General features: G+C 37.9%; 1 protein-coding gene across 1 annotated transcript in view; it reads left to right on the top strand.

Annotated features, from left to right (window-relative positions):
• Has2 (hyaluronan synthase 2) overlaps positions 1–11,489 on the top strand; it is a 29,404-nt gene extending 17,915 nt beyond the window's left edge. Inside the window, exons 3-4 of the mRNA XM_021657740.2 lie at positions 6,275–6,376; positions 8,003–11,489. Of these exons, the coding sequence (XP_021513415.1) occupies positions 6,275–6,376; positions 8,003–8,932 (1,032 nt within the window). The 3' untranslated portion in view covers positions 8,933–11,489. The remainder of the gene's footprint in view (positions 1–6,274; positions 6,377–8,002) is intronic.
• The last annotated feature ends 8,362 nt before the right edge of the window (positions 11,490–19,851 follow it).

Below are 19,851 nucleotides of genomic sequence, written 5' to 3' on the forward strand. Positions count from 1 at the left end.
TTTTCAAAATGACCCCAGATAATTTAAAATACAAGAAAGCTATTTTATGCCTCATGGAGATAGTTTTTTACCAGGCATGTGTTACTGGCCATGAATTCAGTGTTAATCCTCAAAGTAGCCATTAAATTAAGAGACATTTGAACATAAGCACTTGTACAATGAGGTTATTTACTGATCAAGCATATGGATCTCTGAAGTTCTCAACCATTAAAAATGTTTTTAAAATGTTTGGAAATGTAATCAAAGGCTCAGAGAAGCATAACCATGGATTTATGCTTGAAACATTTTTAATAACAACTACTCTTGTTTTCATGAAAAATGAGAAAAACACAGTTTTCATAACTAATAATAACTGCTGTGTGTGACATTTGCCCTCTTTCTATTCATTTAGTCTAAGAAGCTAAAATATCCTCATGCCAATGTTGAGAATGTTTTATCTAGAGAGATAAGGTTGAGTGCACCTTTACCTAGGAAAGAGATCCAGCTCTGTTCTTAGTTTGCTGTGAACTTGGCCTTGCTGAATCTATTTTTTTTTTTTTTTTTTTTTTTTTTTTTTTTTTTTTTTGCTGCTAGAACTCGTGAACCTAGAAGTCCTTTTCAGATCAAGACTGGCCAAGGTTAAGTTTTCAGATTAAGACTGGTTAAGGTTAAGTTTTTAGATCAAGACTAGTTAAGTTAAGACTGTCAGGTTAAGTTAATGATAACAGTTAGGGTAAGGGTTAGATGGGTTAGAGGGTTACGGTTAGCTCCTCCCACTGTTTGATACTTTCTGGCAAATACCAAAGATCTACTAGGGTGAAGTAAAAGACAAACATTGTATCAGAATGTTCTCTTCATGTATTTTTTAGTATCTGGGTTCTCATTTTCACTTTTTTGAAGCAAAAGATATGATTAATTAGGTTGTAAGTATTCTATGTTATTATATGACACATAGCTGTTAAAGCATCATATGGTACCCAATAATATCAGACACTTTCTGCTTTTCAGAATATTGTTAATTTATTCTCTGACACCCCATTCCCCTCCCCTCACTGACCATCATCTCCTACCAAGTAAAAAGCCTGCACACAGCTTTCCGTTCAGGATGGTTGGCAACTGGGGCAGAGATGAGTTAACCTATGAAACTCAATGGAGAGCTGATCTTGCCTAATCCATGAGCTTTAGGGTCTATCTCAAAAAATAAAGGTGAAGACTATGAAGAAAGACATAGTCATTGAACTCAGGACCCCATATCCCAGCTCACACACATACACCCCCCTGCCTGCACTAACAAATGCATACAACACATACATACAAACACACACACACATACACATACACACACCATACCACACCACAGCATACCAGAGTGCACCAACAAAAATCAAAAGGCAGGGAATAAGATCTGGCACACACCTGTAATCCCAGCATTGGGGAAGGCTTCAAACAGAAGGATCCTGAACTTGAGGCCATGATGCCCTTGTGTTCAAGGACTCAACTTTGGAGAAAAAGAGTCATTTGAAAAGTGAAAGTGATTTAATATGTACCCCAACCAAGTCATGAAATAATTATGGTCAAATACAAATCACTCTTCTTGTACTTCTTTCTACTAAATAACAGCTCAATCTAAGATTTTTTTTTTTTCACTGATGGTTTTAGATCACTTGTGTGATCTGAATTTTCCAGTATTAGTGAAGCTCTGTATTCTCTCTGTTTCAGGAATGGCTTATAGCTAAAGTAACTTTAGTAAGAGCTCCTTTTTTGTTTGTTTGTTTGTTTGTTTGTTTGAACTAGAAACATAAATTTTTATCTTTGACTTTAGTTTGTTATACTACTTTGTGTGTATCATATCTATTTATTAATTATTTACTATGAACTACCCATTAAATGATTTATATACATAAATATATAATCTTATCAAGAAACTCTTATGACAAACTTTTGATAAGGATAATAAGAATCTATATGCTTCTCTTGAAGGATTGAGGTTTAGAGAATTGAGCTGAAGGGTTCAAGTTAAGAACCCAGTCCAAGTCTATATAACTAACAGATTGTAGATTGGATACTGTTTTGTTTTTATTCTAAAATCTTGCGTGGTACATGGTGCTTTTATTTTTCTCCTTTGTCTCTGTCTTTGTCTCTCTGTCTCTGTCTCTTTCTGTCTTTGTCTTTCTCCTTTCTTTTTGCTTTGGTTCTGGAGACTAAACCCAGGGACTTCTGCATCCTAGGTGAGAGGTCTACCACTAAATTAAATATCTTCTCCACCCTTCCTTTTTTTCTTTTCCATGGTATATTTACTCTGGAGCATCATTAGAGGAGTTTAGAAGGGGTGGCATCATCTTCTGCTTCCAAATTGGTAACTATTAGTGAGGTGTTTTTTTTTTTTTTATTTTTGTTCCTTCTCTTTATTTATTCTTTTTCTTCTAAACCCTGTCCTCTTTCGTTTGGAGACCTTGGTTGGGATAGAGGAGCAGAATTTTTATTTATTTTATAATTGAGTTGTAGCAGTAACCAAAACCACTCACTGTTTCAAGGTTAAGACAAAGGGTCAAGTTTAAGATGGAGAGATGGCTCACCAGTTAAGAGCACTGGTTGCTCTCTCTGGGGTCCTAAGTTCAATTCTCAGTAACCACATGGTGGCTCACAACCACCCATAAAGGGAGCTGGATGTGGTTTTCTGGTACGTAGATATACATGAAGACAGAGCATAATACTCATATACATAAAATTTCTAACTAAATGAATCTTAAAAAAAATATTAAGTTGGAAGGCCATGGTTAAAATGGAAGGTCAAGATCAAGAAAATGTTCAGAGGGAAAAGGATTGATCCAGTACCAACATAAGGGGTATTGATTTCTTTTAAGTCCGTTTCCTCGTAAAAGCCAACCAAAGCAATTTCAGATTTCCTCTTGTGTTGGTTTACACTGCTCTTTGATATGGACTATGAACTACAGAAGCAATCCATTAGTGAAACTGTAAGGGAAGACCTTGTTCAAAAGTGCAAGTGAAACATGCAGACTGACTTTTAGAGTTGGATCTTAGAATATGAAAGGCATTGGATGGAAAATACTCTTGAGAAAAGTTATAATTAGATTATTGTGAGTTTCTGGATCATTGTACATGGTTCTAGGCACACTGTAATCTGTTTACATCATAAAAGATGCTTTGCATGTACTCAAATAATCAAGTCCTGTATCCTTTTCAATGCTTCTCTCTATTCAGCACTTCATATGGCAAACATCATTTAGGTTTGGGTTCCCTTAAGAAATAAATCATTTTGAACAGGGGCTGTCTCTGACATGAACTCAGTGGCTAGTTCTTTGACTGCCTCCCCTGGATGGGGGAGCAGCCTTGCCAAGGCACAGAGGAGGACAATGCAGCCAGTTCAGATGAGACCAGATAAGCTAGGGTCAGATGGAAGGGGAGGAGGACCTCCCCTATCAGTGGATTTAGAGAGGGGCATAGGAGGAGATAAGGGAGGGAGGGCAGCATTGGGAAAGGAAGAGAGAGGGGGCTACAGCTGGATATAAAGTGAATAAACTGTAATTAATATAAAAAATAAAAATAATTAATTCAAAAAGAAATCATTTAAAGGTTCCTACTTTATACTAATGGCTACAGTGCTTTATAACATGTGCAGTGTTTACATATTTAGGGCCTTGCTAAGATACCCTGATTGTGATAAGTTCAAAGCCATGCACTAGTAAAACACGAGACTCAAGAACTTGGGTTTCTTGATTCTGTGAACACTTGTTCTTAAAGTATGCAGTCCTGACTAGAAAAATCTGTAACTAGTTAACACTCTCAACTCTATGCAGTTGCCACTCTTTGTACCATATGAAGAGGAAGAAAACTTTTGAAAGGCCTGCACAATTAGAATGATTTAAAACATTTAATCTCATTGTTGCTGCTACTATTATGAAGGCAGAGCCTTTTCCTGCAAGTAGTCACTTTGAACCCAATGTTGGCAAACTTTGCTTGTAAAACATTGTAGAGTAAATATTATGTTTTGCAACTGTTTGACTTTGTTATAGTATGAACACAGCTGAAGATAACAGGTACATGTACATGAATAAGCATGACTGGATGCCATGGACAGTGAAATTTTAATTTTATATAATTTACATGCATCACAAAATATTGTTTCAAATGTAAACATATAAACTTATTCTTAACCTGTAGGCAATTATAATCCAATAGGTAGCAGGCTGGTCTTTACCAAAAGCCCCAAGTTAGCCAATCCCTGATTAATACTTATTCCTATAAGGAGGGCATTGTTAACTGTTGGCTAAAGTGGTAGAAAGATAAACCAAGAGGGCTGGTCTTTCTGTGGGTAAACCAAGGTGGCTGATTCTTCCCAATAGTAGATTGGATTTATTTTATTTTTTCAGAGGTTATTCTTCTTCTTCATGTCTGTAATTTGCTACTCAGAAATCTTATAACTAATCATTATGTACTTCAGCAATTCATAGATACACCTTGTGTGGACAAAGACTCTTAATCTGTGCTCTGTCTCCTGTGTACAAATTACAACCTATAGCTTCTCTTGGTGTGAGTTTAAGCTACTCACGAACTGGTGTATGTATGCCTTGGTTTCTCACCCTAAGCTAGGCAGACAACATTCATTTCTTGTTATTAACTGGTGAGGAGAAAATTAGAAACAATGTTCTGTTAGATGAATTTTAAGGACTAAAGTTGTATATTTCACATCTTATTAAATAAATGTTCTTGTGCCCCTGAGCATACATGCCTTTTCCAACTGGCAAAGACAAGGTTTCTAGTTGGCATTGACTCACTATGCAGAATCCAGAAACTGAAATTCTTTAAAGCTCTTAAATCCTATGATAACAAATCCCTTCCCGGGAGACTTCTGAGAACTTATTCTTCAGATATAGCTAAGCTCACTGTACTAATAGCCTCTCTCAGAAAACTTTTGAGTTTCTTTTGCAAAATGGGAGGGGCCAATTTAAATATGTTGAACCTTAGAGATTTGGTTCAAGTTTAGTCTTTTCAAAGTGGCAGTTCCTCTTGCTTGCTTATGCTCAGAAGCAGGCGGGGTTATTTGAACATTAATTCTGGATTGCTCCCTTCCTGTTGGTTTAAGCTTATTTTAGCTTTCTGGTTTTACCATTCCTGACTTAAGTCAATAGAGGTACTTGTAGCCTTCATTTGGAATGCTGGAGTCTAATGGTGACCTGAACTATTAGAGGTGCCTTCACCTCTGCCTCCTCCTAGCCCAAGCCTCCTGCCCAGCATGTAGGGTTATGCAAACTGTGATAAACAAGTCATGGGAGAGCCAAAGTAAATTTTTGGTGACTTTAAGTACCTTCCTCGGGCTTGGAAATCTTGAACTTGATAGCTGGCACTGATGGTAGAGAACAGAATGTTGGAGAAGTGGGAAGCACTCTCTATGTGCCAACTTATTCAGTGTATAGTATGGGTGTGTATTAGCTAACTTTTTGTTGTTGTTGCTGTGATCAAATACCTGATAAGAAGCTGCTTAGGGGAGGAGGATTTATTTTGCCTGAGGATTTGAGAACTCGGAAGTCCATCATAGCTGGAAAATCATGGCCGCAGGCATCTCTATGATTGGGGGAGTTTGCAGCAGCTACTAGCTCACCTCTTTGTGGATCAGTAAGCAGAGAGGGCAGAGACCAGGCTAAAACTTCAAAACTCATCTCTCAGGGTTTTAGTGAGGCTCTACCCCCTAAAGATCCCACAAACTTCCAAACTAGTGCTACTAACTAGAGACCAAGTTCACACAGAGAAAATCATGGAGGACATTTCACATTCAAACTTTAACAGGCTGTCCAGTGGTTCGTCACATACCAACTCTGGTCAAATTACATTTGTCAGGGCTTCACTGCATTTGATAGGAAAGAGTACTAGTATTAATGTATGTTGTGGTGCTAGACTCGATAATTTATAATGAAGCTTATTTGACTCACAGTTCTAGATACTTAGAAGCTCAAGGGAACCTAATACAGCATGAAAAAGAAGCAGAAAGCTAGTCCCAGAGTATATGAAAGGACAACTGAGTATTACCAGAGACAGTCAACTTCTATGGCCAAAATCTGAAACATTTCTGGCAATCTGGAACCACCATTTGAACTAGTGTTGAGCTTGATGAAAACTCTCTATCTTGGCCATAATATACAGAATCTTCTTCACATTTGTGACATTTTTCTGGCAGAAGTCTTGTGATGGTAAAACTAAGGGTATAGTGTGTAAGTACAATTGGGATGAGGTACAATTGTAATTCTGTTTAAGTCATTTCCTGTGTTATCTTTTGCAGGTGTGTGACTCAGATACCATGCTTGACCCTGCCTCATCTGTGGAGATGGTAAAGGTCTTAGAAGAAGACCCTATGGTTGGAGGTGTCGGGGGAGATGTCCAGGTATGTGGGGCTTCATTATTCTTGTATGTGGTAGTTTTAATAACACTCTTGTATTGATTCAGACAAATTTATTAGTCCAAAGTTCTGTGGTCTAAGTGCTAGACACATAAGAGAATGTTCATCAGATAAGTTTTAACCTTGTGTTTTCTTAACTAACTTGAAACAATTTGGGACATCTATGCTTAGCCCTTGAATATAACATGTATTTGTAGTAACAGAAAAGTTACATATAACACAAATATATAGATAAATAATGATTTCCACCAGGCAACCTCAGGCCACAGCTTAATATCTAACATTCTACTAAATTCTGATATCATATTTAGTTCCAGAAGTAATGAAATAGAAATATATTCAACAGAAGGTGATATGCTATATACCTCTGCATTTAAAAGATGGCCACTAGGTAACTGGTTAAAAATATGGAATGAAGGATCTGGACAGTGATTGAATTGTTAAAAGCATTTGCTGCTTTTGCAGCCAATCTGGCTTCAGTGTGCAGTATTCACACGATGGTTCACAGCCATCCATAACTCTAAGTCCAAGGACTCTGTTGCCATTTTCCATTCTCTGTGGGTACTGCATGCATATAATGCACATACACACAGGCAGGAAAGGCACTCATACACATAAAATTAAAAAAATATATATTTATATATATATACTTAAAACAAGGGAGAAAAAGAAACAGCCACTCAAATTTAAACCAATTAGAAGAAACAAATACAGAATTAATAAATGGCCCATCATTTATTAGTAACATAGAAACAGTTATTAATTTCATGATATTAAAATGTCTTGGACAGAAATGTGAGTATGTGAAAATATGCAGAGGTTAAATCAGGATACCTTAATAGTATGTAATTTGATTTTATACCAGATGAGAAGAACAAAAAATAAGGAACCTAAAAATGGAGATTGATGTTGTTGTGTGACCCGTGTATGCATGAGTATTAGTAAAGACAATAATGAGACATTGTTTTGGAAGAACAAAGAAATAGCTTGGTGACTAAAAACAAAGAGACATCTAAAATTCTGATAGAAATTGAATAAAACTAAGACAAAAGAGAAAATTTAGAACTATCTCTAAAAAAGTTTTGTAACATTCAGCAACCTTGATACAGTTCGTTAGAATTCATTATTTCAGGGAGTCTTTTATCCCTGGCATTATAAGAATGGAGAAGAAAAATGGACAGATCAAGATTGGAAAGTTGGAAATTAACCAGATCAGAAGCACCTAGGTTCTTACATCTTTCAACTCTTAGATGGTCATTTACAAAAGTACATCTGGGAAAATTTAGGGATTAAAGATTGATGCTTAAAAATATAACTCAACATTATAACCCAAAAGCATGAACATGCATAAAGTATGTAACAAGAAGAAGATAAAAATAATGAAGTAAAAAAAACCACCACTAATATGCAGACATATATACCTAACCATTCAAGTTTATTTAATAATACAAAACCCAGAAGACAAGATAAAGTAATGGCAGAAAAAGAAGAGACACCAAAACGAAGTCACAGAAGAACAGATTTCATGGCAGTGACCTCAGGATACTTTGAGACTTCTTGGCATTATTAAGCTAAAGCTAACTTTTATTTATCTCCGTTTTCTACTTGCAGATTTTAAACAAGTATGACTCCTGGATCTCCTTCCTCAGCAGTGTGAGATACTGGATGGCTTTCAATATAGAAAGGGCCTGCCAGTCTTATTTTGGGTGTGTCCAATGCATAAGTGGTCCTTTGGGCATGTACAGAAACTCCTTGCTGCATGAGTTTGTAGAAGACTGGTACAATCAGGAATTCATGGGTAACCAGTGCAGTTTCGGTGATGACAGGCATCTTACCAACCGGGTGCTAAGTCTGGGCTATGCAACGAAATACACAGCTCGGTCCAAGTGCCTTACTGAAACACCTATAGAGTATCTCAGATGGCTGAACCAGCAGACCCGCTGGAGCAAATCCTACTTCCGAGAGTGGCTGTACAACGCCATGTGGTTTCACAAGCATCACTTGTGGATGACCTATGAAGCTGTTATCACTGGATTCTTTCCTTTCTTTCTCATTGCCACAGTCATCCAGCTCTTCTACAGGGGTAAAATCTGGAACATCCTCCTCTTCCTGTTAACTGTCCAGCTAGTGGGTCTTATAAAGTCATCTTTCGCCAGCTGCCTTAGAGGAAATATTGTCATGGTCTTCATGTCTCTCTATTCAGTGTTATACATGTCAAGTCTACTTCCTGCCAAGATGTTTGCAATTGCAACCATAAACAAAGCTGGATGGGGCACATCTGGAAGGAAGACCATTGTTGTTAATTTCATAGGACTTATTCCAGTGTCTGTGTGGTTTACAATACTTCTAGGTGGTGTGATTTTCACCATTTATAAGGAATCTAAAAAGCCATTTTCTGAATCCAAACAGACTGTTCTCATTGTGGGAACCTTGATCTACGCATGCTACTGGGTCATGCTTTTGACTCTGTATGTGGTTCTCATCAATAAGTGTGGCAGGCGGAAGAAGGGACAACAGTATGACATGGTGCTTGACGTATGATCTCCCGATGATGTTTGCAGTCACACACACCTTAGTTCCGCAAGGGGCTGTACAGTATTGTGGCATTGCACCTTGCCACCACAGGAAACATATCACTGCTGCTGGGACTTGAACAAAGACATTTGATGGGTTGAGTTTTGATTCTGCCAAAGTCAATTGATATGTCAGTATGAAGAAATTCAGACAGAACCCGGAATTTTTAGGAACGTGGGATGACTCCTTTGTTTATGCACTTTTCCTCCTACTGTGCATCCGCCTGACAAGTGTTTGTTCTATATACCTCACTAGCCATGCTTTATGTGGGTGATCATGGACGAAAAGGATTCTGAAAACTCAAGGGAACACTCTCTCGACCTATACAACCTAACTTATGGACCGTTTTGATAGCTGTTTTTTTTTTTCTTTTTTTTTTATTTTAATGAAAAATGTTTGTCTTTAACTCTACCAAATAAAATGCCAAAGGAAAACTTAAAGGCCACTGGCTATGCTGTATTTTGATGTAATTGTACTGTGTTTTTAAATTTTGTATGCCAATTTTTAAAAGCAAATTTCACATCATAGTCTATATTTTACTTCTCTGACAAAATACACTTGTTCTTTTTTTTGATAATAAAATAGGTTCTAAAAAAATTCATTCTATAAAAATTAACCTGCCCAAAATGTGAAACGTGGTTGACTGATGTTCATGAAATAATAAAATGTTTCTCTCTTTCTTTACATTTTAAAATTGAATAGTTTATTTCTGTGAAAAAAAATGTAAACTTTCAATACTCTAACGTTTTATTTCTTTTAGAAAGGGCCAAGATATCTGTCGACTTTTAGGTAAAACTACACAATACATACTCACATGTGTACAAGAGCAAATCATTAAAGTTGAGGCCAAAGGGGTAGAAAAGTGCAATTTTGAATATGATATTTTTAAAAAAGGGAATGCTATTCTTTGAAAGAAAACACTGGGCTCCTTGTATTGGATAAATATGAACATCAAAGATCGACCATCTGTAGAGATGACAGCGGTATTTGTGAAGGCCTAGGAAAATGGAAAGGGGTGAAAATGTATCTGTGTGATTGGGACAAATACAACGTAATTCATCAAAAGTTTTAAGCTGTGGCCTGTGTGTGGCAGAATTCAACATATACACATTAGGTGTCTTCCCGTGTTTAGTGTCTGAGTCTGCCAAATCACACTGCATGCTGGTAATGTTTACTTGCTGAATTGTAACCAATATAAAACACAATTCAGAACTGGCACACTTAGGTTCCTAGTGTCATCTTTACTTCTCAGGAAGGGTATTTTTTCTGAATTTTACAGGTAATCTTTTCATCTCTTCCATACTTGGCCTTCCTACAAATCCCCACAAGTAGAAATTATGTCACGATGTAATTAGTATTTTTAAAAACTGGGACATAAAAGAAGGGATGAACCAATTCCTCCAAACTTGACTGATTCAGTTATTATGGGGCCTCAATTATTCAGTTTTCACATGATTTATCTTGCCTTGTGGCTGGTGCTTTGTGGGCCTGTTAAACACACACTAAGGGCACAAGAACAGCTGCATAAAAGCATGACAATGAAGCAGAGACAGAGCATCAGTGTCCTGCTTCCTTAGTGTGCAGATGTCAATGTCATGTTTCACCTAAGGAAAAGCTGCACATTCTACCTTGTGAGTACAAAGAGGTCCAAGTTCTGAAAAACTCAGACTCTCGCTGCATGGAGAGATAATGGAAGACAAATACACCATGACAATAAATGAGACTAAAACTTGAGTTTGCCTTTTTAACTATTTATGTTCTAAGTTAAACCTTGATAACGTTCAAATGTCAAATTTTCTCATTCTTATAAAAAGTTGAATTAATTGCCTTGTATTTATTTTAGCAATTATTCAATGTATTTCCATTATAGGATGTATAGTATAATTGATTTTTTTGTAAATAAAATATTTTTGATAAGATTATTGTCTCTTTTTTCTAAGGGAAGGGGGTTTTGTTTTGCTGAGTATAATAGTCTAAGTTTAAAACTGGGGTGTGTAAAAATATCATGGCTGATCTGTTATAATATGTCAGTTAATGATTCTTATACTGGGTAGAAATTGCCAAAATCAGTGTGATTAGAAAATCTGAAATTCTCAAAGAGAAAGAGACAGAGAAACTATATCAACTAAAATTATCCTTGTCTCTGAGTTCTTCCTTTACATGTCCTCCAAAGTTGCCCAAATTAAAGAATAAAAAATATATTAATTTGGCATAGTGGTAAAAAATCAGACAATGAAGAAAGCAATAAGCAAACTTATCATTTAATTATTCATAAAATAACAAAACTCTAAAGCAATTAAAATTGAATAACATGGGCAACAGTTAAACAGTTTATTAATGTCATATAATAGTTAAATGGACTGTTGTCAGCCACTAAACACAATGTTATTAGAGACTATGTGAGAATGTTGGAGAAAGCTACACTTGAAATATACATAACCATTTGTATAGTAGCATCTCGATTCTGTAATGCCCAGTGTTTAAATGTGGTTGTATCTAATTATGGCAATATGGTTAATTTATATTCTGTATATACTTTTTGTATTCCTCTAGTATGATAAATATGTATTGTCTTTACATACCAAAAAAAGGATAATAAATATCATTTTTTAAAAAGTAGGTTCAGGCATCATATAGCATTTCCTGGCTTGAGGAATTTTGATGGCTAATTATTCTATTTTCCCAGTTATCACTGAAATTCTTCTATTTTTTAGTTTTTTTATTTTGTTTTTGGGTTTCTATGATTCTTTCATTTCTTCAGCAAAGCTACCATGTAACTAGATTCACTGGATATTATGGCCTCCATAAGGACCAGAGATATTAATGATTCTAGTCTCAGGAGTTGACTGCTAAAGTCTCTTGGTGCTATAGTAAGGGTTGGAAATCCTGTGATGTAGAGAGATAGTCTACATTTCTGGTATCGATGGACTGATTGATATGTCATGAAAATTATCACCTCGGCTATCTCTGCACAAAAGAAAACATGCACAGTTGATATGTACATGACCCTATTAGGCTGTGGTATCTACGTATATATGTGTGCATATATATGTATATATGTATATATATGTATATATATGCATGTATACTTTTATGTATACCACATATACATGAAAATGATCACATGACTACACACAAACATATGCATAAACTTGAGAAAGAAAGGGTTGATTTTACCCCACAGTTTGAAGGTACAGTCTATCAGATGGCAGGAGTATGAGGCACATGTTCACATTGTATCTGCAGTTAAGAAGCAGAAAGAGATCACTTTCAGCCATCAGCTTGATTTACCCTTTTGATACCATTCAGAACCCCATCCTATAGGATGGCACCATCCACATTCAGGGTCAATGTTTATTTCTTAATTAAGCTGTTCCAGAAATATACTTCTAAACACACTCAGAAATCTATTACCATGGGGATTCCAGGTGTCATCAAGCTGACATCAAAATCCATTATCACACTTTGTCCTGGTTATTTCTTCCACGGACTTTTGGATTCTTTTCCAGATTTTCATTAAAAGTCAATGCTCTGTCTGATTGCATGCGGGTTGATGCCCCAGGTCCCGCCTCTGAGAAAAAGGTATCGGACGGGTCCGATGCTCTTTGGGTGGATGACACCTAAATGAACATCGGTACAAAGTCCCAATTTATTTCTAATATCAGAGATCAGACCTCTACTCTTGCCTGATGCGTCTAAAACAAAAAGGGGGAACTGTAGAGAGCTGCGTAATGCTGCGCCTTAAAGATGGAGCTGGTTTCCGCCTTCCACCTTCCCGATGGTGAGTGCTCTCTGTCACAAACAATTCCACATTTGGCTAAGGCCGAAGATCTGGCTTGCTTCCATGTATGTGGACCTATCTGCATTGCCCACATGGCACGCTGGGGTTGGCTACCCAGAGGCTATTTAAGCTGTGGGCTGGCTTTTCCCAGGGTCAGATGATTGTTCAAGGTTCCTGAATAAACTGCATTGAAAAAAAAAAAAAAAAAGTCAATGCTCTCCTGTGAACTGTGTAATAATCCAGTATGTGCTGATATCCGGAATAAAACTCAGCACTGACAACTTTGTATCTGACAACATAAGGGTTTCAGAATATCCACAACATTGGGACAATCCTAGGAAGGATGTGTTGTAGATGCCCAACGGATTTGGGTTTTCAGTCCTTGTCATAGGGCCCAGTTCTTATTCAGCACCTGAACTGCTTCAGTTAGAAGAGTGTAATGATGCCTCTGCTGCCACCTCTGGGCGGGGGTGGGGGGTGTGATCACGATATTTAAAAGAGAAACTCTTCAGATTTGGGTTGCTGTCCTTATTTGTGAACATTGGGAGACCCTCAGATTTTTCCCATGATAAAGAGATTTTGTGCCCACAGGCAGTCTTCCTATACACTTCCCTTTACCCTTGTGGGCTTGTCACCCACCTTCTTAAATGCCTTTATGTGCCCTTTCTCCTCACGACACCATGTTCCATAAGGTCCAATACATTTCCTACTCTTTCTGTACATGATGGCTTGGATAACATACCTCTCCTTTATAGGTTACACACTTGCACTTTTTTTCCTGTTCCCTGGCCAAGTCAAGCTCATGTTTCCTCAGGGTCAAGAAGAGTTATTGTTTATTTTCCCCAAAACACTCTTCTCCACGAAGTTACCATGCTTAATTTCTTCTTGTCATATAGATCACCTTCTCAAAAGACCTTTTCTGGCCACACTATGGAATATGATGCTTTAATCCCCTTCAGTGTTTACTATCATATTCTGTTACTTGATTCAAAGCATTTATCATGATCAGAGAGTAGAACATTTATTTATTTATTTGATTGGTAAATCCCTGAGTACATAGGGCATAAAAATCAGAGAACAGAGGTACATTCTATATCTCAGAGTCAAGAACAGTGCTAGGCATACAGAAAGTGTTAATGATTGTAGTCAAGTTCACATATAAATGGGGTAATTCCAAGTATTGTCAACTTTCCATAAATGTAGTAGGAAAATACCTATAGACTCACTGGATTTTCCCTTTATTTGTTAATGTCTGACAATCTTTTGTCAGACATTATTTGTCTGAAAAAATTGTCAGAAAAAATTCAAAACATTTTTTAAAACTATAGTTATACCATTTCCCTCTCTTCCCTTTTCTTCCTGACTCCTCCCATCCTCATCCCTACATTATCTACCCCTACTCATCCTGTTGCCTCGTTTCCTTTCAAGTTCCTGGCCTCCTGTCCTTTGTTGTTGTTACATATATGTGTATATGCACATATACACATACATATATGAATACAACCTACAAAGTCTCTTCAGTATTGCATGTGCATGATGTCATGGCTGATCACTTGGTACTACATATCCAATTAGAGGGATTCTTTGGGGGGGGAAGACCACTTCTCCCATTCTCAGCATTTCTTAGTTACCCGTAACTCTGTCTAGGACTGGGGCACCATGTGTTTTCCCCTTCCACGTTAGAATATTTATTAGTGTTGTCCTTAATTGGGCCTTGTGTAGGCATCCGTATTGTTGAGACATCAAGGCAGAAGCTTCCCAGTCATTTCTAGGAGACACAGTCCCATAGCAGATTTCACAGGACTTATACATCTTTCTGTTCCTACTTCTGTCATGTCTCCTATTGTAGATTTATTTATTGGAGCTGGGAGTTCCATGGTTGGTTGTTTTCTTCATATTGCCAGGTTTGGTTTCTTGTAAGGTAGAGGCTCTTTCTTAATCAGATGTTTTCCAGGCTGACACGTCTAGAAATAGTTTTGAGGATAGCTGACTTTGGATCTGATCGACCAACATGAAGCCTAAGACAGACCGTATAGGAAACAAAGTTTAAACTCATTCATTCTTCCAATGATAGAAAATAATGATGCTTCTTCTCCATGCTATTTATTGTCATGATTTAACAAATTTTCCGCAGCAGACCCAAGCAAGTACTTCAAAAATGTATGGCTTGATTTTGGATACACTGTGAAACTAGAGCTTTTTCCCTTTAGAATTATTTTTATCAATTCCATGGGAATGTGTATTTAAGCTCCCAATCTGTCTTTGTTATCTGGTAGTATTTTTCCCCTGTCTAAATATGGGGCTTGTCGTCTAAGGAAGGGAAACAATGCTTGTCTACATACTAAACTACATACTCTCTAAAAGTCTAGCCCCAGGTGAAAGAGGTCTTATTCTCTATAACCAAGGATCTGGGTATTGGGCTGTGATTTTTTTTAACCAGCAGTAACTTTCCCTAAGTAGAGTTTTGGCAGAAGACAAGCAGATATCAGGGAGTACAGAGGAAGCTGAGAACTTCTAGTGACCTTCCCGGATGATGACTGACTGAAGCTGCTGATGCTGCTGTGATCCCAGCAGGTGGCCACTGTCCAAACTGTTCAAAATTACTTCTGGGCATATAGAGATGATATCTCACAGAGTGGACAGAAGCCCAGTCTGGATGAGGTATATTTAAGAAAATGTCTCCATGGGAATGACATTATCTGGCAAGGGGCGAATCCAGTGATGCTGTAGGTATTTCCCATCTTCCCTCCTCACATTTGAGTCATTTCCTTCATGGACGAGATAAGGAGGAGCCCACAGAATTACAACTGGGTAAGAATTCATGTACAAAGGCTGATTTATTTCTCTAGAGTTGATGTAACCCAGCTGAGTTCCCGGAGTCCGATAAACATGGGCCCACTCAGCAATGCCTTCCTTCTTTCTTTCTTTGTACCATTGTGAATGGGAACAGATATCAGGCCAGCCCTTTCACTTTAAACCCACTGGTAATGTTCATTATTTTATGTTTTCCTACTTAAAATAAGTTGGTAGAATGAAGGGAGTATTAACTTTAGAGCACATATTAGTTAGTAGGGTAATCACACCAGTTCAAACACTTTCTACTCATGAGATTTTTGGTTAATTAAATTTATGAGGCTTCAAACACCTTATCTGATTACTTTATCTATGAGCTTTAGTGTCTTTAGGTCTCTTCCAACACTTGAAAGACAATTAGTGCCACAATATTTTGCTTTGCCAAGAAAAACAAAGCTAATTGGAGGTATGTACCACTGCTCCCTTGCCTGATGGGAAGCCTCAGCTAGAAACCTAACTAGGGTTTGAAAACAATGCCTAATGAATGAGGACCCAAGGCTGGGAAGTTTGTTCCCACACTGAGTTGGTCTGGGCTGAGGGGGCACTTTTTTTTTATTAGCCATTTACCATGATTCCAAATAAGATTATTTTCTGAAAAAGCATTTTCTATATCAGATGTCTTATTATTTTAGTCTGAAATTGGCTAGCAAATTTTGCCTCTTTTGAATGTCTGGCACAGTAGAGTGCTCCATAAATGTTACTTTCTTTCTTTGTCTAGAACTAAGTATGTTATTGAACTTCATTGGGGTTCATGGTAGAGGCAACAAAGATGGATTAATTACAAGAAGAGTGTAATTTTTCTTCTGCACCCTGAAGAAGACAGTTTGATTAGCCTACCTGAGCTTAACATGCCTTATAAGAAAGTAGTCTGCCTCAATCCCTTCTTGCGTGGGTGGGTAGAGGGGTGCTGGATGCTCTCCCTTTGCCCAGCATGACTTCAGCTTACCATTATTTGCAGAGCACACCTGTAGAATACCTGTCTTTGCAAGACATTTCCCTGGAGTTCATCGATGTTCTACTCGCACTTTGCTTAGGCTGTTTGCTTTTGTTTTGTTTTTGTTTGCTTGTTTGTTTTTTCTGTTATAGCTGTCAGACCATTGTCACATCTACAGTGACCCTGACTCCTTGCAATGTCCTTTCTACTTGGGTTTTATTTCCTCTCCTTTGATACCCCAATAATATGAGTGAGAACTCAGGAAGCTTACACTACATAATCCATGACTAAGGGCTTTATCATTGTTGATTATTCCTCAAGTCCAGAAGCAAACGTCTCAACTCAATTCTGAATATTTATCATATATCTTACATATGTTCAGCAGAAAACATTCCTTGAGATAAAACTTACCTTTGTTTTTACAGATAGTTTAATGCAAAGCGCATTCATGAAAAACACCTGTAAATTAGTGAAAGGGAGCAATATTAGGTAGAATTTTTAAAAAATCAACAGAAAGATGCATTTGGAATGAAGGACCTCATCTATTGCCCTCCTGATTGACCTTAGTTCAGAAAAAGGACTAAGGTCCTTTGTCTCTGCAATCTCACAGGCTGTATCAACTAGTAATTACGTGAAAGTTACTATAGGGCTATTATAAGAGCAGGGGGAAAACTTAGCCATAGGTATTTCCCTACAGACCAGGGAAATTCCTGAGGAGTAACTCAACTGTCATTCAAAAACAGTAGTCAACACTTGGCAGCAGGAGGGATGAGTAACTGTGTCCTAAGGCAGAGAAGCAGGCATGACATCTGCTACACAGTGCTCATTTATACTTCAGGTTCCCAGTTGGAAACTTTAGTCAAAAGTTTGCTTGGGGCTCAGGAACCTCAGCATCTTTTGGTTTGTGTCTTTCCTACAACCTGGTATCAATTTTAGTAAGAACTGCTGCATGAAATATTGAAGCCAACTACTCATAGGAAATACTTCTTTTCTTCCCATTCTTCTTCCCATTCTCGTGCAGAAATTTCACCCCTCCATTAGCAAATTTTCCCTTTACAAGATTTCCCATGCTGTTTCTGGCAAGAGAGAAATTCCCCAAACACTGGAAAATTTATAACTACAAGGCTCATTTCATTGTTTCCTGAATTGCTTCACTGCCATTATTTTCTCTACTTTTCTTTTCTCAAGAGATTCTATTATGACACCAAGCTTTAGTCACCCCCTCACCAGGCAAAGGCAACATGACTGTTACTAACTTTCCATATTATCTGATGTCTTGTATCCAACCCTCTGATACACTCCACATCTTCAGGAACTACTTCTCTGCAACCCTTAACTATATTTTCATGGGAAATCTGGCACAGAGGATATCCCCAACAAAGTTCTGTGATAATGTTCAGGATGCCTCTCTTTGTCTTTGAAATCAGAGTAAAGGACTATTTGTGTCCTCTATTTGGAACAGCTGTGTTGTGAACAAACTCCACAATCAGTAGTTTAGATGGCAGAGGGGCCTGAGATACTGCTGTTATTTATTTTCTCTTTCTGTCCCTGCATCCTCTTGAATTCCAGGAGAGTGTCCTAAGGATAATTAAAACTCTACATTTGAATAACAACAACAACAACGATAAGAATTACTAATAATGATATTGAACAACTGAGGCCATAACCTGTTTTCTTTTCTCTTATGTTTCCTAAGAGAAAAGTCTTACCACATTAAATAGGTACAAGTGAGGATAGCCTGGAAGTGCAATACACTAAAAATGTCCATATACATTTTTATGCTAAGGTGAGAAAATCATTTGCAAAGCAAAGTTAGTCAGTCAGTTCCATCTTTTTTGTTTGTTTGTTTTTCAGGAGAAAAAGCAACAAGTGATCCTTTTCCCCAAGGAAGATAAACCAATCTACTGAAGACAAGTTGAATTTGCTTTTTTTTCCTTTTTAAATTTTTTTTATTTTTATTAATTATACTTTATTCACTTTGTATCCCCCATAAGTCCCTCCCTCCTCCCCTCCTGATCCTACCCTCTCACCCCCTTCTTCACACATGCCCCTCCCTAAGTCCACTGACAGGGGAGGTCTTCCTCTCCTTCCTTCTGATCTTAGTCTATCAGATCTCATCAGGAGTGGCTGCATTGTCATCTTCTGTGGCCTGGTAAAGCTGCTCCCCCATCAGGGGAGGCCAATCAGATTATGTCAGAGGCAGTCCCTCTTCCCATTATTATGGAACCCACTTGGACACTAAACTGCCATGGGCTACATCTGTGCAGGGGTTCTAGGTTATCTCCATGCATGGTCCTTGGTTGGAGTATGAGTTTCTGGGAAGACCCCTGTGTTCAAATTTCTGGTTCTGTTCCTCTCCAGATTTTACTATTTCTCACTTCTTACATAAGATTCCATGCACATTGGCCACCCACCTGTTACCCACAAAACATTTCTTTTCTGGAATCAAAACCTTGTGCATTCATTTTTAATATTTTTTTATTTATCACAATTTATTCACTTTGTATCCCAGCCGTAGCCCCCACCCTCCTACCCTCCCAATCCAGACCTCCAGACGTCTCTCTTCTCCTCCCATGCCCCTTCCCCAGTCCACTGACAGATAAGAAGTCCTCCCCTTCCAAATGAGCCTAGACTAATAGGTCTCATCAGGATTGTCTTTCATAGTCTTCCACTGTGGCCTGGTAAGGTTGCCCCCAACTCAGGGGGAGGTGAACAAAGAGCCAGCCACTGAGTTCATGTCAGAGACAGCCCTTGTTCCCATTACTAGGGAGCCTATTTGGAGTTTGAGCTGCCACGGGCTACATCTGTGCAGGCTTTCTAGGTTATATCTATAAATAGTCCTTGGTTGAAGTATCAGTGTCAGAAAACACCCCTGGACCCAGATTTCTTGGTTCTGTTGCTCTCCTTGTGGAGATTCTGTCCCCTCCAGGTCTTTCTATCTCCCCCTTCTTTCATAAGCTTCCCTGTACTCTGCCCAAAGTTTGGCTATGAGTCTCAACATCTGCTTTGATACCCTGCAGGGTAGAGTCTTTCGGAGGACCTCTGTAGTAGGCTCCTGTCTTGTTTTCACCTTCTTCCAATGTCTATCCCATTCGCCTTTCTGAAAGAGGACTGAACATCTTACCTAGGGTCCTCCTTCTTGCTTAGCTTCTTTAGGTGTACAAATTTTAATATGTTTATCCTGTATTATATGTCTAATACCCACATAGCTGAGTACATCGCATGTGTCTTTCTGCTTGTGGGATACCTCACTCAGAATGATCTTTTCTATTTCTCACCATTTGCCTGCAAATTTCATGACATCCTTGTCTTTAATTG

This window comes from Meriones unguiculatus, chromosome 8 (genome assembly GCF_030254825.1).
Source record: "Meriones unguiculatus strain TT.TT164.6M chromosome 8, Bangor_MerUng_6.1, whole genome shotgun sequence".
Taxonomy (NCBI): Eukaryota; Metazoa; Chordata; class Mammalia; order Rodentia; family Muridae; genus Meriones; species Meriones unguiculatus.